The sequence below is a fragment of the Lontra canadensis genome, unplaced genomic scaffold, assembly GCF_010015895.1.
Source record: "Lontra canadensis isolate GAN:19392208 unplaced genomic scaffold, GSC_riverotter_1.0 scaffold16, whole genome shotgun sequence".
Lineage (NCBI taxonomy): Eukaryota > Metazoa > Chordata > Mammalia > Carnivora > Mustelidae > Lontra > Lontra canadensis.
In genome coordinates this window covers 8,076,953-8,096,243 of record NW_022631010.1, presented here as the reverse complement: position 1 = coordinate 8,096,243, position 19,291 = coordinate 8,076,953, and the positions used below count along the sequence as shown (strand labels likewise).

General features: G+C 47.3%; 1 protein-coding gene across 4 annotated transcripts in view; it reads left to right on the top strand.

Moving 5' to 3' along the window:
- Positions 1-19,291, top strand: part of SLC23A2 (solute carrier family 23 member 2) — a 129,776-nt gene that overhangs the window by 73,270 nt on the left and 37,215 nt on the right. For all 4 annotated transcript variants that reach the window (XM_032859127.1, XM_032859129.1, XM_032859128.1 and 1 more), the window contains 3 exons: positions 2,425-2,523; positions 9,517-9,633; positions 11,644-11,801. In XM_032859127.1, coding sequence (XP_032715018.1) covers positions 2,425-2,523; positions 9,517-9,633; positions 11,644-11,801 — 374 coding nt within the window. The remainder of the gene's footprint in view (positions 1-2,424; positions 2,524-9,516; positions 9,634-11,643; positions 11,802-19,291) is intronic.

Below are 19,291 nucleotides of genomic sequence, written 5' to 3'. Positions count from 1 at the left end.
GGTGAAAATGGCCCCACTGATTAAAGACAACCATAGTTAATACTTTGGTGGACATCTTTTTTATTGTTTGTTTAGAAAGGGTTGGCCCGGTGATGGGTATTAAGGAGGGCACGTATTGCATGGAGCATTGGGTGTTATACGTAAACAATGAATCTTGGATCACTAACAAAAACTAATGACATACTTGTATGGTGACTAATGTAACATAATAAAATATAAAAAAATAAAAAAGCAGCAAACAACTCAAAAATACATGCCAATTATAAAAGACCCAAATGTTAAAGGAGGAGTGGGAATAAAAAAATGAAAGGTGTGCCCATCATTAGTTCTTGTCCCTAGGGTAACCTTCCTATCATTGGTTTGGAGCCTTTCTACATCCTTTCCCAAGTGTTCAAAACAGGGAGGTTATTAAGATTTTTTAAAAAAGCATAATTAGGATAATTCTAGGCTTACTATTTTGTGACTTTTTTTTTAAGATTTTATTTATTTATTTGACAAACAGAGATCACAAATAGGCAGAGAGGCAGGCAGAGAGGAAGAAGCAGGCTCCCTGCTGAGCAGAGATCCTGACTCAGGGCTTGATCCCAGCACCCTGGGATCAGTGACCTGAGCCAAAGACAGAGGCTTTAACCCACTGAGCCACCCAGGCACCCCTATTTTGTGACTTTTTTTTTTTTTTTTTTTAAAGATTTTATTTATTCAACAGACAGCGAGAGATCACAAGTAGGCAGAGAGGCAGGCAGAGAGAGAGGGGGGAAGCAGGCTCCCCGCTGAGCAGAGAGCCTAACTCGGGGCTCGATCCCAGGACCCTGAGATCATGACCTGAGCTGAAGGCAGAGGCTTAACCCGTTGAGCCACCCAGGCTCCCCTATTTTGTGACTTTTTAAAGAAACAATATTTTTTGGAGTTTTTTCCTTGTCAGTACATTAGTTTATTTTTTCTTTTTTAATGGCTTTTTCTTTTCAGTCACATTATTTTTGAAATCAGTATCTTATATCTCACAATGTTTATCTTTATTTTTCTCCCATTGGTTGTAGTATCTTTTTTTTTTTTTTTCTTTTTTGAATATTTAGATTGTTTCCAGGGATTCAGCATTTTAAATATCAGTCCTCAGTCTTGAATGCACATACCATTTGCATGGGTATTTCTGGAGGGATGAGTTTCTGTGAGTGCAATTGCTGGGTCCAAGAAGATGCCTGTTTTGTTCTGGTGGTAACTTATCCTCAAGAAAGGCCAGTCCACCAAGAATGTAATCTCTCTTGATAACTGAGAGTAGCTTTTCTCCCTATACCCTGGTCAACAGCAGATTCATCTTTTAAAATATCCCCCTAATTTATGTTAAAAAGTGATAATTTTAAAAATTTCATTTCTATAATTTTAAATGAGGTTGGACAGCTAATCATGTGTTTTAGATATTTAAGTTTTTTCCTGTGAGTTGTAGATTCCTGTCAGTTGCCCATTTCCTGTGGATTGTTTTATTGATTTGCAGGTATTTACCAACTACTGATACCGACCTTTGTGGCCTATAGACGTTACGCTGGACCACCTTTTACCCCATCACTGATTTTTTACTTCTCTTTAATATACTTTACAATACTAGATGTTAAACTTTTTATGTACTTTGTCTTTTTTTCTCTATATTTTAAAAATAAAGTTGTGCTGCTATTCTTGCATACTTATTTTTCAGTACCAATTTTTCAAGATAGATTGCTAGAAATGGAGCCATTTGGCTAAAGAGTAAAAATATTTTAAGATTGCTACAGGCTTCCAAGACCTAAGATGACTCCATGTGTCTCATCAGGGCAGGCACATGTGACAGTGGTGATCAATTCTGTTCCTTACTTCGAGGGCCCAGAAACTAGATTTTGTCAGCATGAACAGCCCCGACGCCCGTCCAGTGCAACCCGTTCCTGCCTGCCTGCGCCTGCACTGGCAAGCTAGTTTGCATAGTAACCACAGTGTGAAACGACAGCACGTTGGGTTATGAGCAGTGCGCGTTGCTTCTCCCGGGGGACGCCGCTCAGAATCATCATCATGTGGTGACTTGGGAAGGGATCTTGACCGAGGCAGCGTAGGATGCTTTCCCCCCGACCCCCAACAGAGTCCGCGGCTCCAGAGCCTCACTACGCCTTCTGGGGGTCAGGGGGCACTCCCAGGGCTTTCTGGGGCCCCTCCATTTCTGGCCTCCCCTGTGGGACCTGCAGTGCACTGCTCGCCGCTGCCAGAAACACACACAGTTGCTGAGGCGGTGCACACTTGTCCAGGGGTTCTTTTAAGAAAACCTGAAACTCAGCCAATTTGGTAGGCAGAACACACATGGCTCGGGTCTGTTATGAAAATTATAAAAGGTGTCTGGGGATAATGTTACCACACAGCGCAGCGATGTGCAGTGAAACAGCCTATAAATGAAGTGTTTCTCTGCAGGTGGTGATAAATGGAGGTGCCACGTCCAGCGGGGAACAGGACAATGAAGACACCGAGCTCATGGCAATCTACACAACGGAAAACGGCATCGCAGAAAAGGTACCCCCTGGGCCCAGCCTCCTCCCTGTGTCCCAGGCCCGCTACAGGGCGTGGCTGTCTTTCCTGGGGACTCCTCTCCATGCCCCTGACTGGGTGTGTTCTTTTCATAATGGAAATAGAAGGGATGGGGAGGGTGGAAGTGACTTAGTTGTCTTGATGGCAGTTAAGGTGAGACCCAATTAGAAGTCCTTATTTTTAAAGACCTCAACCAGGATGCTGAGGGAGGTGGTTCAGAGTGTGAGTATGGACTCAGCTCTGGGTGCGACTGTGACCCAGATCCCCGGGGGGAATTACTTAAGCTCTCTGGGTATCAGGTGCCTCAGCTCCAAAGAGGGACTAAAAATGTCAGTGCCTGTTCAGTTTGTTAGGATTAGACGAAATAGTAACATAGGTGGTTATTAGTGTTGTGCCTGGTGCTTACTCTGTTGCGGTAAATGAGAATGAGAGAAGCCAGTAGATCTTGCATAGCATACATTTAAAAATGGCCTAGCACCGACACTTTAGAATGTTTTATAATGTATTAATTGGGTATTATTGCCACATTAGTGGCATTAGAAGATTTCATATTCCTCACTTCTGTCAGGAGATGATTTGGATGATGGGAAAACTCAGATTGAAACTGTCTTTGAGAGTATTAAATATCCTTAGTTGAAGTACTTAAAGCTTTATTAAATTGTTTCATAATTAAAAGAAAAAAGAAGCCAGTGGATGGCTTATGTAGACTGTGACAATGAACAGAGTGATAGAAATCACATGCTGAGATGGGAAAATCTTTTTTTTTTTTTTTTTTTTTTTGCCTCCTCTCATCTCTTTGAGGTCAATATATGTGAACCTATTCACAGGGGCCAGGAGAGGCTCGCCCAAAGAGTGTCCAGATGTCTTGATTTATTTTTTCCCTTTTTTTGGGGAGTGGGGGGTCGGTCAGTATGGCTAATTCATGAAAAGTGACAGATATTTACAGGTTTCACGACAGCTCTAAAACTTCTCAACTTCATTCGAGTTTTACTTGGTAGACTTTTATTATTTTATTTTTTATTTTTAGAGAGAAAGGAGGGTGAGGCAGAGGGAGAAGGAGAGAATCTTAGGCAGGCTCCATGCCCAGTGCAGAGCATGACCCTGAGGTCGTGACCTGAGCTGAAATCAACAGTCAGACACTTAAAAGACTGAACCATCCATGCCACTTCAATTTGGTAGACTTTTAAAGCACATTTTATTTTCACTATGAAAATTTACTAATTAGTTTCTATAATGTAATGTTATTCTAGAACAGTTGTATTTTTTTAAGGTAAGCTGCACCTACAGTGGAGTTTGAACTCATAACCCTGAGATCAAGAGGTGCATGCTCTACTGACTGAGCCAGCCAGGCGACCCTGGATTGTACTTTAGATAGTGTTCACTTAATATTCTAGATAGTGTTCACTTAATATTCTAGAAACAGACCACTAGAAAGTCGATGCCTGCAAATAGTACCCAGCTTGGGTATTAGCACTGGAAGTTTACAGTGTCATCACTAAAATGATAAAGAACAAGGACGTTATACTGAAATTCTAGAATAATCAAATTTTTGTGTTTGTGGTTTTTTTCCATTTTTGGCTATCTTGGCCAGTATTGCTTTTTGGTCAAGCTGTTATAAATTTGGTCAGTCTATTATAAATTTTATGGAGGCTTATTAGATTCATGCTGAGATGTTAAAATTCCTGTGGTCTTGGATTCTAAAGCAGTCCTCAGAGTGCAGGAATTCAAGTAGCCACTGTTGACATGTTGGCCGATACCTACGTCCACAGCTGAGATACAGCCCACAGAGCAGGATCTGGGCAGGGAGCCATTGCCCGGCCTGCTTGGGTCTCAGCATCCAGTGATACATCTTGTAGCAGAGTGCTTCTGAATTCATAGACTCTTTAGGCTGTATCCATTTTTTGTGTACTGGGCCCTTAATCAGAGTCACCAGAATTTCCAGGGTATAGGCTGTCATGATTTTGGACTTCCTCCTCCATTATCCAGGAAATGATGGTCCTCTTTTGAAATGAATAACAACGAGCATTAACACTGAGGGCTTTTTAACATCTCTGGCATTACCTTTTACTGATTCTAGTGAACTGTTGGCAGGAAGAATGTCTGGCTCATTTATGCTAGACATTTATTTGCCTGTTTGAAAATCTTTTTCACTGTCTAAACTTTGAAACATTTGTATTTCTTTGAGTACTAGGGAGAGAGGATATCTTTCTGTTTCACTGGCTGCTTTTCTTATTTTATGAAATGACAGGTTTTGGGAGAAGAGCTGTCATGTATTGAATGGTGCAAATGGTCCAGACCTTGGGCTCTATGATTCAGGCAAGGGGCCACTGTTAGTCCTCACCACAACCCAGTTAGAGAGGTGCTATCACAATCCCTGTTTTAGAGAAAAAATGAAATTTAGGTCCTATGCTGTCTTGAATTCATGCAAAGAAAACTTCAGAGGATACTGCCCTTTGGGATCTTGCTTTTTCAAGGGCATGGAAAGGCTGTCTCTGGAACACTTGACCATGAATTAACACTGGAACCTTGCAGGAGAGACAGGACGAGTCGGGGCCAGATAGATCACCCTACATGTTCTCCATATTCATGTTTGTTTTCCGAATTACAGCAAGCTGTTAGTTGTCATGTATTTTCTTATGTTATACAAAACCTGACTTCTGGTGTCTCTTAATACTCTTGAGCTCCTTATAGTAAATGCTTGTTAATATGGTGTTAGCTACAAGATACCCATCTTGGAATGTGCTCAAAGGGATTTATTCCTGAAACGGACCAGAAGGATAATGCCTTGAGTCACGGACCATGAATCTTTAAGACCATAGCATTGAGACCCACGCCCAGTACATTCTGAACTTGACCTCGGTATTACTGGGATTCCTCTTTGAGGGATGTTGAAGGAATTGAACTTTGTTTATAGTGAGGGTATTTGGAACAGGAATGAAGTAACTGCAAGTAAACGGTTTAAATGTTCCCATTGAAATATCAACATTTTGTTGTTGTACAGTTTCCCCACAAAATGTGTTTACAGCAGCACGTGAAGTGGTTGCAGCAATATTGGGCAAATCACTATTAATCACAATTTCAGAGAGTCCGTTGTTTCTGGCAATTTCTAAGCAGCAACCCTGTTCTTCCTGGGAGGTTTGTAGCATGGTGGCAAATGCAGCCTTTGTGGACAGCCTGTGTGTTCAACTGCTGGGCGACCTGCTTGGCTCCTCAGGGTCTCTACCTCCTCATCTGTAAAATGGGGATATTATGACGTGTCACTTCCTAGGTCCCTTGCACGGAGGACCGGAGAATGTAAAATAGCATGAGTTTTTTAGGAAGCAGAGATTGCCAAAATGTGGAACTAGTTACAAGTGAAGTAGTTATAATGTGTACCCACTTGAATATCCCACTGGCTTGGCACTGGAGTCTTTTGCTGCCCATTGTTTCAACAGCTGGGTGGTTGCAATGGTCACCAAGCTTGTTAAATAGAAGATAAACTTATTTTTGTAATGTTGAGATTTATTTTTAAAGTTAAAGACCTTTTAAACTTTCAATCCGTGTGGATTCTGTTTAAAATTAAGGTGCCAGGGGCGCCTGGGTGGCTCAGTGGGTTAAGCCTCTGCCTTCGGCTCAGGTCATGATCTCAGGGTCCTGGGATGGAGCCCCGCACTGGGCTCTCTGCTCAGCAGGAAGCCTGCTTCCTCCTCTCTCTCTGTCTGCCTCTCTGCCTGCTTGTGATCTCTCTCTCTCTCTCTCTCTCTCTCTCTGTGTCAAATAAATAAATAAATCTTTAAAAAAAATTAAATTAAGGTGCCAGCAGTTCTTGAAAAAGGAAGTTCCCTTGGAATAGATTAGACAAGAATACAGCATTGGTAATTTTTGAAGCTGGAGAGAGAGTTGGGGTTGGTATTCCATATTTCCACCTTTGTATATGCTTGGAAAATTGTGTAGTACAAAGATAAGAGAATAATTGAGTCATACCTTGTTGTTGCTACTCTTTGGTTCTCTGGTATTGATTTTGGCTGTGGAGAAATCGGGCCAGTCTTGTTTTCTTCTTTTTATCAGCATCTTGTTCTTTTTGCCAGTTTTTTTGGATTCTTTCTTTATCTTTGATATTCAGTAACTTTACTTAGATATGTTTTGATGTTGACCATTCTGGGTCAGTGTTTTCTAGCACTTGGAGTATTTAGCATTAAGGATCCTTTTATTTTAGGAAAGCTGTCTTGAATTCTGTCTTTATTTTTTGTTTCAGTCTATTCTTTCTGTTTTCTTATTTGAGGGACATATTTTGGATCTCTTTTGCTAGCCTTCTCTAGCTATCCTTTCTCTCTAATCTTTTCTTTTCTTATATTGTTTGATTTCTTCTCCCCCCCACTTCCAGCCTATGACCCTTACTTTGTTATTCATGTCTGTTTTCTCTTGTGCTCCTTCACGTCCACTTTTTATTCCTTTTCTTAAAAAAAATTCAACATGTTTTATTTCCCTTTGTTCTTAAATTTCTGTTTTAAGGTCTTTCTTAATGCAGTTGATTGTTTTACTGAGTTTTCAAAATATCTGAGTCTGAGCAACATTGGTGGTATCATGGCTGCCTTCCAGAATATCTGAATTGTTTTTCATTAATTCATTGAATACTTGGTGGGTTTTTCTAATTTGTAAACATATCCTTTAGTTCTTGGAAATTTTTTTATTTCTTCAATTCATTTTTATATTATGTTTTCCTTGTTCTATTTATAGAACATTTTAGACTTTTAAAAGCTTATTATTTCTTCCTTTCTTTCTTTTTTTTTTTTTTTTAAAGATTCATTTGAGAGAAAGTGTGTGTGAGAGAGAGACAGAGTCGGGCAGGAGGGGCAGAGGGAGGGAGAGAGAATCTCAAGCAGTTTGAATGCTGAGTGCGAAGCCCAGTGCAGGGCAGATCCTACGATCCATGAGTTCATGACCTGAACTGAAACCAAGAGTCGGACATTCAATTGACTGAGCCCCCCCAGGTACCCCTAGATACATTCTTAAGAGCAGGATTCTCCTTCTCCCTCCCCACTCTGCTCCTCCCTGCTCACTCACTTTTTCTCCCTCCCTCTCTGTCTCAAATGAACAGAAAAACAAAAAAACTCCAGGCTATTCCAAGGATTCACAGGCTCTCTCCCAATTGCCAGGCAAGGACCAAGCCATTTTTTTCTTTTTTAAAGATTTTATTTATTTTATTTGACAGAGAGATCACAAGTAGGCAGAGCCGCAGGCAGAGAAAGAGGGCGAAGCAGGCTCTCCATTGAGCAGAAAGCCTGATGTGGGGCTCGATCCCAGGACCCTGAGATCATGACCTGAGCCAAAGGCAGAGGCTTAACCTACTGAGCCACCCAAGCACCCCCAAGCCATTTTTTTGAAATGTGTGAGGGCTTGGACAACCCAGGCCTGCTGAGTTAACCCTTTCCTGCACATTAGTGCATACCACACTCTTCACACACATGTATTTTCTCTACCACCCCGAACAACAGTTTTTTAAAGGCACACGCGATCCATTTTAACTCATTCAGGAATGCAAATCTGCCACTATCTTGTTGTTTAGAATGGAAGGAAAAGTTCTCTGAAAGGTCAACCTCAGTTCTCGTTTGGATTAGCTCAAATGTCAACTTACATCAGACATTTATTTACCCTTAGGCTTTAAAAGGTGAGGCTGAATTGCGTCACTTCCTTTGCTCAGTGGTATTTGGGCCCCAAATCCTTGTCTGCCTCTGCACAGGAAATTGATTGACAAACAGGGAGTCAGTGTCTTTCTGTGGACCATACCCATGGACAAGAGAGCACAAGTGGGGCTAGATAATGTCAGAAGGTCATCATCCTTTTTTGTGAAACATCTTCTACTTTTTCCTTTTAGGCACTTAAGTTACAAAAGACTTAAAGTGCCCATCTCGGATTCTAAGAAATTGTTCATAGAGTTTTAGAACCCAAAGCAGTTTTGAGGGTATGTGGGAGAACTTGAGGTTATCTTGAGTTTTCTGTTTAGCTGAGAAGTAATGTCGACGTCAACTGAATACATCTAGACTGGACACCTAAAGTGTCCAGTCTTTGCGAAGATTTTGGCTCAAAAAGCATACAACACTTAATGTTTTTAGAAGTCTATAGTAATGGGGACGGGGAAGGGAAGGAAAAAACCCTGTCCCCTAGGGACACCCGGGTGGCTCAGTTGGTTAAGCAGCTGCCTTCGGCTCAGGTCATGATCCCAGCGTCCTGGGATCAAGTCCCGCATCGGGCTCCTTGCTCTGCGGGGAGCCTGCTTCTCCCTCTGCCTCTGCCTGCCATTCTGTCTGCCTGTGCTCGCTCTCTCTCCCTTTCTCTCTGACAAATAAATAAAATTAAAAAAAAAGAAAGATCAGTTTTCTTAAAAAAAAAAAAAAAAAAAAACCCCTTCCCCCTAAACTATAAATATATCTTTAGTCTGTTTTTAAACAAAAATTGAAATCCTGTCTGTGTCCTTTCGAATTTTACTTTTCACTCGCCATGTGTCAGAGCAGCTGTGTTTTGATAGGAGGGTGTAGGACTTTGTTTTGAAGTACAGTGATCTTTCTCCTTGCAGGGATGGGATAGAGTAGAAGGGACAGATTAGTGCTCTTTGTCTGAAAGTGGTTAGCATTTTATAACGTTTTCTTCCTTTGGGGCACCACTCGAGAACTGCTCATGCCAAAGCATCCCTTTATGGGCTCAACCAGGGAACATCCCTCTCTGTGTAGGGCCCCCTGGGCTTGGGGAGAAACCCTGAGTAAGCTGGGTGCTCTTGGGCATGAGTCTGTGACAAGGGATACCAAGCCCCCAAACTCTGAGGACTGGTCGTCTCACTGAGTGTGTTGAGCATTGCATGAAAGGCAGCCAAGGCTGATTTTTGCAAGAGCATGGCCACCACTTTATAAAGTTGTTTCTCAATAACAGTGGCCTGCTCCGAGCTGAGTGTATTCCTGGTCCTCGCTTCTATTAAATAATGCCTTTTCTCCCTGTCCCTCACAGAGCTCTCTTGCTGAAACCCTGGATAGTACCGGCAGTCTAGACCCCCAGAGATCGGACATGATTTATACCATAGAAGATGTCCCCCCCTGGTACCTGTGCATATTTCTGGGGTTACAGGTAAGATGGTTCCCTTAGAATGTAACTACCAGCCGATGTTCAACTTGTCTGTCTGGATTCTTTAAAAATTCAATTTTGATTTTTATTTATGGACAACTTTATTATAAATTACTCTTTTAACAATGGTGACTGGGACTCATTAGCATCTGTTTCATAGTAGTGAAAGGAAGAAAAGAATAGGAGGAAGAGGTGGACCCAGGCATGAAAGAGGGAAAACTCTTCAAGGAATGAACAAGACGAGTGATGTGGCAGGAAAGAGGAAGGACCAGTGAGATAGAGAAAGAGGGGAGAATGCAGTGAGGGAGGGAGGAGAAGTTTTGATCTTCATTCCTGGTCATGCAGTCCAGTCGTGGTCAGTTCTGCTGTGAAACAGGGGTGACACCAAGAAGTGCCCTGTTGGCCAGGAGGCACATAGGAGGTTTCAGTCTTCTCTGCATGGGAAGGGAGACCCACTGTCATAGAGGCTTCGTCTGCTGCAGACTGCCGTGGGAGCACAGTGGGCAAGCCACCAGATGCTGGGAGACCAGGCGGGGGGTGACCCAGCCTGACACGGGCCCTGCATCTTGGGTATTTTTCTCCCCTCTCTCTGTACCCTTTTCCCACTTAGGGGTTGGTGGGAGGCCCAGAGGCCCTGACCCCCTGGCCTATATCTGCTTTGGTTGTTTTAGCCCGGACTCTGTTCTGAGGTTTGACTTCCTTTCTTCCTTTCTCAAGTTGGAATGGGCTGTTCCACCTGAGGTATTTCAGATGCTGAGAAAAATCGGTCCCAGTGCACCCTAGACACGTGTAATCACTTGGAGGAGGGGCTGCCTCTGCAGACACCTGATGCTTTGGTGTGGTTCCCAGCACCCTCAGCACCTCTGTCCCCACCTCCCACACGGGCATCAAAGCAGCTGGTCACCTGGACTGAAAGGTGTCTAGTAAAGAAGGAGTCACAGCTAAAGGAGCTAAGTGGTCTTTAGCTTGGGCTGAGTATCCTGAATCAGATTCAGGAAACTCGCTTTTGGAAAAGTTTATATCACAGATGTCTTTAGAAGAAGTATTCCCTGGTCTTATAGGATCAGGAAACCTTGCATGTGTCATGCCTTTCTTGACGATCTACAGTGCTCTTAAGCTTATGAGCAGCTCTGCAAAGTCCCAGACAGGAACGTTCTGTTCCCCATCTGGAACACCTCACAGTGTTGCACAGTGGAGTGTCGGGCGTTAGGCAACCCATTTTGGCAAATGAGAGCAGAGACGGGAAACTTGGGAAGGGAAGTAGGAAGTTTGCAGAACAGAAGAGGGACCTGAACAGACAGACCTCTGGGAGGAAGGGATGTGAGCAGCAAATGCCCGGAATGTCCCACCAGGGGCCGAAAGTGGGGGCTGGGTCCCAAAGGAGGAATGGGGGATGGGCACTTTCTGGAGGGTTCCCACACACCCATAACCCTTTCCTGATGGTAGTCAAAAATGCCAGGCCCTAGAAAAAGATGGGAAACACCCTGTGCGTAGACGCTTGTGTAACTTTAACCCACAGACTGGAGAGAATTTAAGAAAAAAAAAAGAATAAAAGGCAGACTGATGATCTCAAGAATATATATGGAGAATGCTACGTAAAATATTGGCAAATCGCACCCGAGAAGAAAAACCTAGCATGACTGCTGAGGGCTTGTTTCAAGAATAGTTCCATGCAACACAATTCATGTCAACAGATTAGAGGGAAAGGATCTCCGATCTTAGCAACTGATGCTAAAAAAGCATTTGAACAAAGCAGGTGTTCTCAGTCAGAGTTCTGTAAATAAACCTCACCTGTGCAGGCTGGGCTCACACGAGCCATAGACGGGAAACTGTGCCAGGAAGGAGAAGCACTAAAGAAGGGAGAGGATGTGCTACAGGGTAGGCGTATGTACCCAGAACACCAATCTTCCTGTGGGCTGTTGTTCACAAACAGCCGGGGCTCCGGTTCGGATAGGATCGGACAGAAACACGAGGAAGCGCTCCTCTCTCCCCAACCCCTCCTGTCGCCCACAGCACTACCTGACGTGCTTCAGTGGCACCATCGCCGTGCCCTTTCTGCTGGCCGACGCCATGTGCGTGGGCTACGACCAGTGGGCCACCAGCCAGCTCATCGGGACCATTTTCTTCTGCGTGGGAATCACAACCTTGTTGCAGACAACGTTTGGATGCAGGTGAGATTGGGGTGCTGAATTGGGGTGCCGAAGCCCCCTGGGGCATGGAGCGAGGCCACTCACCCAGGGCTGCTCGGAAGGACTAGCTGGAACTGGCAGGGGTTGGGGGCATCCTAGTGGCCACGGTCAACCCCCCCAACCCCCACCCCCATGTTTCTTTTCTTGGTGGAGGGCTCAGCCTCTCTTCCCCAGGCAGGCAAGCTGGAGACTCAGACTCACTCTCCACTCCTTCCGGATCCCCAGTGGGCAGGTCTCATTCTCTCCAGGATCCCCTTCCTGTCCCCCTTCCTTTAGTTCAGACCTAACTGCTCTGCTGGTGCCCACTGGTTTCTCTGCCTCCAGGGTGGCTCTGCTCTCCACTCTGTGCCCCCCCACCCCCCCATCTTGCTCCCATTGCATCTTCCCCTGGGCTGCCTGCCCGGCTACAGCCCCACTCCCCATTCAGAATCTGACCACTCCCACCCCATAGGCTTCTCCCTTGCTCTCTGTCCCACCACCCTGCCGTGGGCTGGCCTCTGAGCCCTGCACTCGCCTTGGGCTGAGCTCCTCCCCGAGGCCGCTGTTTCTCCTCCTGTGCTTGTGCTCCCCAGCAACCAGTAAACCCTGCTTATTCTCCCGGCTTGTCCCTCCCACTCTGTGAAGCACGCCTGTGTCCCCAAGGCTTCTGTCATTGCCTCCTCTGAATCCCCACACATGCATCTCGTGTACAGTCTTCTGATGTGGCTCTTAGTCCACTCTGTCCTTTTTTGTTTTCGTGTCTTTTCCCATGGGATTGTGCTCCCCTCGGTTCGAGGGCTCTGGCTGGTTCACCTTGCATCCCCAGCCCCCAGCTCAAATGGGTATGGAGCTGGCTCGGGAAGGAAAAGAACCGTCCTTGCCTGCCTCCTTGTGCGGGCCACTCATTCCTCTGCTCTCTGCTCTTCCACCCTCATCACAGTTCAGCCTCCTCCTTTACCCCCGGCTCTGCTCTCGGCCTGGAGCCTGCTGCGGCAGGACCCTCTGTCCCCAGCGGAAGGGCAGCAGAGTACACTCGGGAGTTCTGTCCCCTGCCCTGTTAGAGACAGCCTGAGGAGGGCTTTGCCTTCTCTGCCAGGGGAACAAGAACAAGAAGCTACAGAAAGCAGCTTGAGACTCGTGAACTATATTCTGAGGAGTCTGAACCCTCAGGGACCTCCCGAGGGTTGCCCTTACCTGGGGACAGGAGAAATACGGGAAGGGCTATGAGCAGAGTTAAGGTGTTCTGATTGGCCTGGCAGGCTGTGTCCTGGGAAGGGATAGGGCAGCTTCCTGGCAGGTCTGCGGATGGATGGAAGGCTGTGGGGGTGCCCAGCTCTTGGAGTTGTCCAACCCCAGCCCCTGCAAGCCTGCCTGTAGCCACCACTCTGAGCACCTCCCTTACCCCAGGGGGATGATCTCCTTAGAGGACCTGTGAGGGGAGGGGCAGGGTGTCACTGACCTGTGAGAGGGAGGGGATGTGTTCTGGGCATTCCAAGGAGGACTTGAGTTATTTTCTTAGAGCCAGGTAGATAAATTTGGTTGGGAGCATCTTTCAGTCCTTTGAGAAAGCATTCGAGGTTCTGTATTTCAAATCCAGAGTGTATTAAAAAGCTTTTGTTGACTGACTTGGGAGCCTTACCTGCTACACAGGCTATTGGTTCTCTGGCAGGGTGGGTGGGGATTGTTCTTTTTCTAAACAGCTGACTCCCTGGGGAACTCGGTGCACAAACCATCTATAAAATTGGGCAGTGCTTACAGTTGAGATTGCTGGTTGATCTGAAGAGTGAAGATTGTTGATTGATCAGAAGAGTGGAAGCATATGTCTTTAGTGTGGTAAAATATGCAGTGTGCAGCTCTGCCCTGGTCTTATGCCAAGGAGGCTAGTCCTGGCTGAGAGTTGAGCCTGGCAGCGGCAGGCACAGTTGCCTGCTGGTGAGACAGAAGTGGGGGGGGGCCTTTGGGCAAGGGCAAAGTGATGGGAGGGCACCCATTCAGGACCCCCATACCCCTTACCCATTCTTGGGGCACAAGAGACCTAAACAGAACAGCTTGGGTCTGTGTACCCACCCCCTAGCAGCTGAGCCAAGAAGGAACAGGAGAGGCTTTGAAACACCTGCTGGGATCGCTTGGGGACCCAGCATGTAGAGCTGCAGTAGGTGTGCGCATGCAAACATTTGTGCGTGCACTAAGTGCCTGTTTGCACCCCATGCCCAAGAGGCTTGGTGAGTGAGGCTTTCTTTGCTCGGTTTCACGGTGGGAGGAGTGTGTCGGGGAAGCCCCACCTGTGTCCTTGGGAGGTGTGGGAAGCTGTGGGTCCCATCCTCACTGCGGTGTGGCTGCGTGCCTCGCTGTAGATTGGGAGGTGGGTGTCCGTCTGCCAACCATGTTAGTGAATGTGTGCTTCTAGGGCAGGACAGCGTGTGTTGAGGGGCTTTCGTGTGGTTTCATCTTGGGATGTGGATTTTCTGTGACTGTCGCAGTGTGGTGGTGTCCATACTCTTAACACGGGAAAAAAGAGGAGGAAAGTACTGACATGTTCTAGCAGATAGGCAGCGAGCAGTCTGTGTGGGAGGCCCCGGGTGCCTGGACCCAGCTGTGGGGGTTGTTGAGATGAGCGTGTGCTATGAGGCTTACGGGACAGCCACCTGCACCTTTGGGGATTTGAAGGGAGAGTCCTGGGAGAGGTGATAGCATGTGAGATGGGTCTTGAAGACTCAGTGGGCTCCTGGCCCAGGAGGGTTGAAGGAACATTTTCCATCCTGGGCAGGGCAGGGGTAAAGGCAGGAAGTCAGCCTGGTGAGGCCTCCCCCTTGACCAGAGGCCAGGCTGTGGGCCAGTCTCCGATGCTTGGGTGTTCTCAGCGGGACAAGAGAGATTGCTTGGGCTCCACTGGCGGGGCACTTGCCTACTGGGGCTGCGCCTTGAAAGACTTTACTTGGATGTAGTGTGGTGAGGGTGATGGGCCGGATTCAGGGAACCAGGGATATCTAGGAGAAAGACAGTGGGATCCATGCAAGGATTCTGGAGGGGAAATAGGAAGGAAAATGTTAGAGGTTTCAGGGTCCCTGTGTGAGGCTAGCCAGGGGCCAATGGGGAGAGACAAACGGAGACAGAGTGTGTGTACGTGTGTGTTTTTCATGATTGAATGATGCGTTCAGCTGTAGCCTGCGTTCTGGAAGTCCATTCCTGCTTTTCATCCTAAAGTGGAAAGAAAAACACGGGTGTGCCTTGGTGTGTGTTGATTATTAAAGAATATGATTGGATGAATTTGAGCCAGCTGCCTTTGGGTCTGGGGAGAGTCGAGGGAGCAGCCCACCCCCCGATGTCACCCCCTCAGGTTTCTGGCCCTTCTTGCACTGGGTTAACTCTTGCTCTCCTCCTCTGTGCTAACAGCACTGTTTTCCTGCCTGGGATCCTTGCTGCTAGTGCTGTGGATTCCAACCCTGCAAAGCCTCAAGCTGTTATCGATACATTCGTTTCAGTGTTTGTCCACTGTATATTTGAGGGCCTCCTGAACGCAGGTGAACTGAGATGGTGAGGGGTGTTTCCCCCTTCCTGCCTGGCTGGTCACCACCTCTGGGGTTTGTTTGCTAAACCTGTATGTTCAAGTGTTCTATCTCCTCTGCATCACCCCATCCTTCACCCCTCCCACTAGAGCGCTGACTTCTCTAATCCCTGCTCTTACCCTCCTTCCTCTGGGCCCTAAGGGGCAGGGCTCCCCTCTCCAGTGGAACCACCTCCTATGCCCTTGGCCCATTTCCTGTAGGTTGAGTGAGAGAAGAGCAGAAATCCCAACAGTGGCTTCGTATCCCCTTGCCTTCCCTGCACAGCCAGCCCCTCCTCCCGAGTTTTCCAGTGGAGCAAGGTGGACCTAGTACCTCAGTGTGAGGAGCCGTCCATGGTACTGAGACACCTGGCTCCTACTCAGGATGGGGTGGAGGAGGGGCCTCCTAGGGTCTGTTCCAGAGGCTTTCCAAGGCCATGCTGCCGGTGCTGGCCCAGATAGAGGTGGGATGCACGCGTCAGGTGTTTAGTTGTGTGTGGTTAATTTGGCAGTACGGTGATGCTGCTTTAATGGATGAGTAACACTAAAAGTGAAATATTACTGTTCTAAGGAAAACTAACTTAGGATTGCAACTAATAAAGGTGATTGATGTACTTAAAAAAAAAACTCAGGTTGTTGGATATTTTATTTTATTTTATTTTATTTTAAAGATTTTATTTATTTATCTGACAGACAGAGATCATAGTAGGCAGAGAGGCAGGCAGAGAGAGAGAGAGGGAAGCAGACTCTCTGCTGAGCAGAGAGCCCAATGCGGGGCTTGATCCCAGGACCCTGAGATCATGACCTGAGCTGAAGGCAGAGGCTTAACCCACTGAGCCACCCAGGGGGCCCTGTTGGATATTTTAATGATGAACTGTAATCCTGTGGGCAGTCAGAACCTAGAGTACTTGGTGTAAAGTGTTAGCTGAAGGCAGGCGGCAAATAATGGTTTCTTTTCCCATCACGCATGGGAGAGTGCAGCAAGCACAGGAAGTTAGAGGGACCCGCTCAGCCCTCTGATTTGGAGCAGATGACCTCCCCAGCTCTGTTTCCTTTTGTGAAAAGGAGAGGTGGCCCTTCTGAAGGTGGCCTGTAGGTGACATTTTGCCATTATTGTGCAAATAGATTATTATGAGCTTCCTAAAGTCCATCTGAGACATAGTAGAGAATGAGTCCTTGAAAGATCTTACAGTTTTGCTGGATGCTACTATAGCCCATGAAGAATCATCTTAACAGACTCACGTATTTACTTCCAGATCACCACAGGATCAAAGAAATAGATAAAGTTGTTGCGGTTGCGGGGATGGCAAGGGTGGGACAATGTGTGTGTGTGTGGGGGGGCTGCTGGTGTCGGGAGCAGGCTTTATTCTCAGTGTCCCAGCTGTAAGGATTGTAGGTGGTCTGTGTGTGTGTGTGTGTTTGTAGTTTAGTGCCCATTTCCTTAGGCTTAGAGCCGCAGAAGGAAAAGAGTTTCATGTTCAGCTTGCATGGTATCTAGGACCTATTGTCAGACCGTGTAGTGTCTAAGTTCTCTACATGGTTTTGCCTACCCTCCCCCACCCCCACCCCCGCCTTGTGCTGAGTGCCCAGTGCTCTGTCGTACTGCATGCAGTGAGCGTGGGACCTTCACTTTGAGAAAGCTGGGTTTAGAGCCGAAGACGGAGGAAAATGTCAGTGTCCCTGACCTGTGGGCTGTGACCAGGTTGTCCCTCCTCTCTTCACACGGGCACCCAGGTGGAGAGTGGCACGCTATTCCCGGAAACCTGTTTTATTCCATGAAAGTAGCCAGAATTGCTCAGGAACCAGTGGAGGTGAAGCCAGTGCGTGTCTTTGCGGAAGCCCCAAGCGCCAGCTGCAGGATGCTGCCCAGTGAAGGCTCCTTGGGGGCGGGTCACCCGGCGGAGCTGGCCGAGGCCACACCACGTGTGCTGCAGACCCTCCTCCCTTCCCTGCACACCTCCCTCTGCACCAAGTGCTTTCCTTTCCTGTGGGGACCGTGATGGTTTGGAAATGGTGGTCGTTGTGGGTCTCAGCCCCTGATGCCCCGTGACTCCTGTGGCTTTAGTGCTGCCCAGAGCCTCAGCCTGCTGGGGATAGCCATTTGGCCAGGGCTGCTGCCGCCGCCGCCCTTCTCCCCACCTTGCCTTTTCCTTCTTGCTCCTGCCCATTGACCTTTACCCCCTGCACTTTGCTTCAACGTCTTCATTGCTGAGTTCCCACAACTGAAGTTCTAACAGTTATCATTTTGGTTAGTTTGTGATGTCAGTCCCGGGAACTCCTGAGCCTTGTTCCAAGAATTAACGCAAAGCTTTGAAATCCTGAGAGATGGGGGCAAATTTGTTCCAATTGCGCTGCACCTGCCCTCCCTGCACCCCCCAAGGTAGCCAGCTGGCAGCAGTGCTGCCTCCCTGGCTTCGGGAGGCCTCAGCGACGGTATCACTTTGGCTGCTGCCACCTCTTAAAATAGAGGCTAAGTCTCTGTACAGCTCTCAGCTTTTCAGAGTCCTCACCCCTCATCCCAGGTGTCAGTGCAGACCTGGGGGTGAAGGAGGATCCGGGAACCCTGCCCCCCCCGCCGCCATACCATCCTTCCTGAAGTGTGGCAGGTGCTTTGTTTGGGGGTTACCTCAGTCTTTTGCCTGGGCAAAAGACTGGAGGCCTCCCTCTGAGCTCCCTCACAGAAGACTAGACTGCAGGTGGGCTGGCCCCTTCCCAGAGGAGCCCCTCCAGTCCACCACAGGCCTGCCGCAGGCAGGCAGAGCCTCTTTGCTGAGAAATGGTAGGGATTGGGCCAAGAGCATCCTAGTAGCTGGTGCTGCAGCTTGTTCTCTAAGCAGATTGTCTGTCCTCAAGAGGGTGCTCCCCTGTCTCTCACTTTCCTGAGTTCTTGGGGCCTGTACGTGATGTGTGCTCACTGAGTACCGGGTGGCTGCAGGATGCCTCCAACTCTCAGGTCTGGGGCTCTAAACTCTTTTTTAAGATTTTATTTATATATTTGACAGCACGAGAGAGGGAATACAATACAATCAGGGTCAGAGGGAGAGGGAGAAGCAGGCTTTCCCGCTTAGCGGGAGCCTGGTGTGGGGTTCAATCCCAGGACCCTGGGATCACGACCTGAGCCGAAGGCACACGCTTAACGACTGAACGCCACCCAGGCGGCCCTAAGGGCTCTGAACTCTTAACTGTTTATAAAACTTACAAGGGTGGAGGGAAGCAGTGATTAGATTGGGGATGGGGGAGATTGGGAAGTCTCCTGCATTCTGTTTCCGTATATGTACTTGGGGTATATGTGCAGTTTTTTGAACCCCTTGAAAGTAAAGTGGCTCCCGTGCCAGCTGACCCATAAACACTTGTGGGACTGAGGGGCCCACTGGATGATTTACCACACCTGAGAGCACTGTTGTTCTGCTATACGATCTAACATGCAGGCTGTTTAATTTCCCAGGAGGTCCCTAAAATATCTTCCCTAGTGTCCCCTCCACCTTCCTGAATCTGGATGCAGTCTGGGTCATGTGGCACATTTGTTTAGTGTGTCTCTTTGGTCTCTCAATAAGAGGCTGTCCTCGCATCTTTCCTCCATAGCTTTGCCTCCATAAAGCACCCAGGCCAATTGTCTTGAGTCCAGTGGTCTGAATTTGTCTGACTGTGTCCTCGGGGTGGTATTTGATTTTTTCGACAATTGCCCTTCTCTGTTGTAACCTGGGGGATGGGGCCAGAAGCATGGTTGATTCAGGGTGAACATGTTTGCCAGAATGACCATGAGGGTGAGAGTCTTTCATATTCTGTCACATGAAGCAGGCATATAGTAGCAGGTCGCAAGGTTTTCCTCTAAATTAAAAAAAAAAAAATGTCCATTTAACTCAAATTTTGGGTAGGAGGTTACAGAATTGGGAGCCAGTGAGCACTTGGAGCTAATGACTTTTGAGGGAGCTTTGCCTCAGTCCCCTAA